The sequence below is a fragment of the Camponotus floridanus genome, unplaced genomic scaffold, assembly GCF_003227725.1.
Source record: "Camponotus floridanus strain SB8 unplaced genomic scaffold, Cflo_v7.5 scaffold233, whole genome shotgun sequence".
NCBI classification, from domain to species: Eukaryota; Metazoa; Arthropoda; class Insecta; order Hymenoptera; family Formicidae; genus Camponotus; species Camponotus floridanus.
Genome location: NW_020229363.1, coordinates 49,398 through 54,850, shown reverse-complemented (window position 1 = coordinate 54,850; position 5,453 = coordinate 49,398). Strand labels below are relative to the sequence as shown.

At 29.0% G+C, this 5,453-nt stretch overlaps 1 protein-coding gene across 1 annotated transcript; it reads left to right on the top strand.

The window, feature by feature from the left end:
* Positions 1–2,829: 2,829 nt before the first annotated feature.
* Positions 2,830–4,406, top strand: LOC112637996 (KRAB-A domain-containing protein 2-like). Its single transcript, XM_025408839.1, has 5 exons — positions 2,830–2,926; positions 2,991–3,052; positions 3,228–3,506; positions 3,574–3,927; positions 3,999–4,406. The coding sequence occupies exons 1-5, from the start codon at positions 2,830–2,832 to the stop codon at positions 4,404–4,406; spliced, it is 1,200 nt and encodes a 399-aa protein (XP_025264624.1).
* Positions 4,407–5,453: the final 1,047 nt, after the last annotated feature.

Here is a 5,453-nt window from a genome sequence, read left to right as displayed (position 1 = left end):
CATGCCATATTTTTGTATGTCAGCAGTATGACACAAACTAAGAACATGAATGCCTCCTAAAGAAGAGTTAATATATTGAGGCAAATTTTGAATTACAAAATAAAAAGCTCCAATTTTGTGAGGATGAACTTTAGAGCCTAATGGATTATTAACAACTACATCATCATAATATAGTTGAATTCTTAATGCATCTGGATAACGTTGAAAAAATGGATGTTGTTTATAACTTATTCCATCTCTAAAAGTTACAAGTAAATTATCTGAACTGTTTTGTTCAACACGAACATAATTCCGCATTGATGAGTGAGACATTATTAATTTCAGTGTTTCTATAATTGGGACATACTGAAAAGTTTCATAAATTTTTTTTTGTCTCCACATTTGTTCTTTTCTATCAAAATATTGCTGCAGTCTGAATCCAAGAGGTATTTCGACTGAATCTATATAATGATAAGTATTTTTGACTGCTTTTATTTGAGCTTGTAAAGTATCCACTTTTTCAAATAAATTATCAAAATTTAATTTATTTAATAATTCCTGAACATCAGGAGACTCTATGTTTATATTCTGTTTTTTACAAAAATTATGCATTTCCTCGCGAATAAAATCTGTAACATCTGATACTAAACACTGTGTTGCATTAGTTATAGCAGTTATAGCCGTACCAGTGAAATTGGATAACATTCTCAAGTTTGCTATAAATTTTTGTGCACTTTTAGAAATATCAAATTCTTTTGATTCTTGAAAATTAATACAGTCTTGAAAATTAATATTGTCTTTATTTTCACAAAATTCATGTATTTTTCCTTTTGAATGTATTTCGATTTTTTCGGAAATATTAGAATTATCAGAATTCATTGAATGGATATCTGAATCGCATATCTCATCAGAGACATGCCATTTTTTAATATGGCGAATTAAAGAATCGAATCTTAAAAAATGTTTATCACAAGTATCTTGATTGCAATAAAACCCTGATGAATAAGATCTGCTAACCATTATAGCATGATAACGACGGAAATGCAAAGAATATTGTTTAATTGTAGGTAATAACATTTTACATTTAAAACATTTAAATAAAGTCATTTTTTATAATATTTAAAGTTACCTTAAAAATCATAAAATTTTTTATTAAATTGAAACTAAATTTTTTATTAAATTTAAAAGTAAAACAAACAGAAATAAAGATATGTAAATGTACACAAAAACTAATCACTTTTTAACTTTAATCTATTCTCGGGTATCTGTAATACATATAAAAATAGTACATAAAAAAATACAAATCAAACTGAAAAATTGTAGCTGTAGCTGTATTTCAATATTTAATTTAATAAATATATATAGCTCACATCTACGCAAAGAGATTGGAATATAATTCGTCAGAACTATATAACGTTAGTCTAACGTTAGTATGTAATTGTGTATAATATATTAATTATAAATTATTCAGACGAATCATATTCTAATCTCTTTGTGTGGATGTGAGCAATATATATTTATTATAATTTCCCAAAATATTTATTTATTTATTAAATTTAATATTGAACCGATGAAATTGTCAATAAAAAAAATATTATAAATATATATTTATAATTAAATATAAATAATTAAATATTATAATATATATTTATAGTTACATCTTATATTAAAATCCGTGTGTGTTTTTCAAGTGGCACTATTTTAAATTACTATAATAATAAAACGACATTAAAAGCTAAAATAATTTACACAATATTATATATTATAAGACTGGACTCTGTAAATATTGCTCGAAGAATAAATTTTTTCCTTATATAATTTAATTTCCAAAATATATTTTTAGTATACAGAAAACTTTTATTTTTTATTGTACTTTTTAATGCTTTAAGAATTAATGTATGTGAATTAATGGTATGTGTGTAAATGTTGCCTTTTTTACAAATTGAATCAAATTTTACCTTTTAAGATGTTGACGGCGTCTTCCGAAATTCCATTCTGTATGAGAAAGTGTTTCAATTGTTCCGTACTGTTTAAAGTCTCCTAACAAAGGATTTATTTATTATTATTTTAATAAACGACTATAATCGAGATCTCACAGCACGTGGTATATATTTGTCGATTTAGCGAGCTACAAGTCATTAGATTATTTTTCATTATAGCTATTTGTTTATCGATATACAAGCCGAATGTAACAAAACTACATGTACGGCGAAACACATACTGTGAGGTCTCAATTTATATATAATTTTCTTGTACATAATTTAGTTTAGTAAGAAATACAATCTAATTAACCTATAACTAACCTATAAATTAATCATTCTTTATGACATGCTATATGTTGAATTTATATAATTTATACATATCGATAAATGAACTACATAAATTCTTATAAACACTTACCTCAGGAAGATACGTTGGCATTTCTGAAAATAGTAATCTAAGAAATTGGATAATTTAAGAAACGTATAATAATAGCACGTGGTAATGTCGCGAGACAATACGCAGTATTGCTAACGGCGGACTCATGTGCGGCATGCGCGGTTCACATGCGCGTCACTCACTCTTAACGAATAAAAATTTTCACTCTATACTACATAGAGTGAAAATATTCACTCTACAAAATAGAGTATACATATTTTCTCTACTTTACAGAGTGAATTTTTCACTCTACAACAAAAAGTGAGAAGAATTCACTCCTATGAGTAAAAAATCACTCTAACTAGAGTGACTTGACCAGTCACTCAATTTTTCGAGTGCATTTTCACTCTAAGAAATTTAGAGAGTATAAAGCGATACGACATCTTAAAACTTGGTGATACTGAAAAACTGATTGAAAGTGGTTCTGAAGGCATGGACGATTCTAAAATTCGCTATTTCTGTAAGGCGGATGAGCTATTTGGTGTATTGGAGGCAGCACATCTCAACATGGGACATAAAAGAAAAAGAGGTAGGTACATTTTTGAAATTTGACTAGATTTGATACATATTTACGTTATATTACGAATTCCAAGATGTTTTCGGCACAAGATTGATATCGCGAAGTATAGTTAGACATGTTAGGTATGTAGTAAAGGTAGGTTAGTAAAGTTTTTAGTTTCATAGTAAATAAATAATTAATAATTTGTGTTTGTCTAATATTTTTCTACATTATTTTTATTTATGTTTCAGTTATGGAAGCTGAACTAAAAAAGAAATATTGTAATGTTACTCGTCAAATAATAAATCTTTTTCTGTCTTTGTGTGAACAGTGTCAATTGAAGAAAAAGATACCAAAACATGGATTAGTTGTACAACTTATTTTATCTGACTACATGAACTCTCGATGTCAAGTGGACTTGATTGACATGCAGTCAGAGCCAGATAAAGATTATCGATTCATTATGAATTATCAAGATCATTTAACCAAATTCACAATTCTTCGTCCTCTTAAGACGAAGACTGCCGAGGAAGTGGCCTACCAACTCATAGACATATTTTGTTTATTCGGTGCCCCATGTATACTTCAAAGCGACAATGGTCGTGAATTCGTAAATAAAATAATTAAAAGTTTGGCCGGGAATGAAGCTTGTTAATGGTAAACCGCGACATTCTCAGAGTCAGGGTTCGGTTGAAAGGTCGAACCAAGATATTCGTGACATACTGGTAGCGTGGATGGCTGACAATAATACGGAAAAATGGTCTGAAGGACTCCGATTTATTCAAAGTAAGAAGAATCGAGCTCTCCATTCGGTAATTAAGACAAGTCCTTATGAGGCTATGTTTGGATCAGCGCAAAAGATCGGACTTGCGGATTCCTCTCTTTCCAGTGACATGTATTCTTCTATAGAAACTGAAGAAGAATTGGAACAACTTCTTTCTTCGGTAAAGAACAATGATCAAGATAAGACTGATGAAGAAGAAGTTAACGAACAATCTAGTGAAGATAAAAATATACCTCAAGCTGGAGAGGTTACACAAAAATAAAAAGAAAAAAGATGACAGCAAAATTTATTGTGTGATTTGTGAAATCGAAACTTCAGGAGCTTACAAGTGTTCAGGATGTCATCAATATATTTACGTTATTTGCGGAGAATAATGAGGGTTTCGGACAGAACGTTACTTGCAAGCTCTGTATAAGGAAGAACAGTATCAGCGTTGAGAGAGAATGTGCTAAATCTGGTCAAAAACAACAAGCACAAAAAATGATTTCATTTTCTAATTCAAAATTTCCTAAAGTTGATATTCGAACTAGTGTAGCGGTCAGAGTGCCTGACGTTGATAAAGGACGCGTAGCTCCCAGAAATGTCTTAGCTGTTGTTGCCGGAATTAATTCATCAGGGCTTTATCAATTAGGTACCAAAGAAGGGCTCCTTGAGCGATTTTATGCTCGCAATGAATTTATAGTTGCTGAGAGCAACTTTATTCAACTGCAAGACGTACTTCACTAACTCTTCCTTCAGCTTCTATGTTGTCATCTGGAAGTAAACAAGGTTTTATAACCTGCCACTGTAAAAGATACTGCATTGACAAAAAATGCAAATGTCTCTCTAAAAATATAAAGTGCAATTCCAAATGTCAGTAATAGTTCTTGCAAAAATAAATAATTTATTAATAATTCCCACAAAGGGACCAATATATATTATGAACAATGTTTATTATTAGAAAAATACTAATTAATGAAGATTTCTATTACAAAATATTCTTTGATTAAAAGAGCCATAGTATTAATAAAGATAACTGTATTTTCTTTTACAATCAAAAAGACAATTTGTTTTATTTTAATTGAATTAACGGCAATTGTTATAACATAATAACGTCAATTATTTTATTTTATGAATCCTTGATACTTACGTATGAAAAAAAGTATTGTAGATTTTAGTCAAATAAAAAAATTTATTTGTAAATGATTTTGTCAATTGATGGCAAATTTGTTTTTAATAAAAGAACTCTCACAAAGAGAGCAACTCTAAACAGTATTTTATATTATTATTAATAAAAAATACTGATGAATGAAAACTTCTATCACAGAAACTTAATTGTTTTAAATTTTATTATAAGAGCTATAGGATTAATAAGGCTAACTGTTAATTTTCTTTATAATTTTTTTCTTTATAATTTTATTTTTATTGCATTATTGCTGTATCAATAAACGTCAAATTTCAAAGATTTAAATACAACTACCTTTTGTCCTTTTATGTCCCACGTTGAGATGTGCTGCCTCCAATACATCAAATAGCTCATCTGCCTTACAGAAATAGCGAATTTTAGAATCGTCCATACCTTCAGAACCACTTTCAATCAGTTTTTCAGTATCACCAAGTTTTAAGATGTCGTATCGCTTTATACGACGATACTGCTTTGATGATACCGATTGCTTATTTTTTCGAAGTAACTGAGCTTCTTTTACTTTTTGAAGTAATATTTCTTACCACATAATTAGCACGCAAACCAACAACGTCCACACTCTAGCAATACGCTAAATAAAATAACGAACA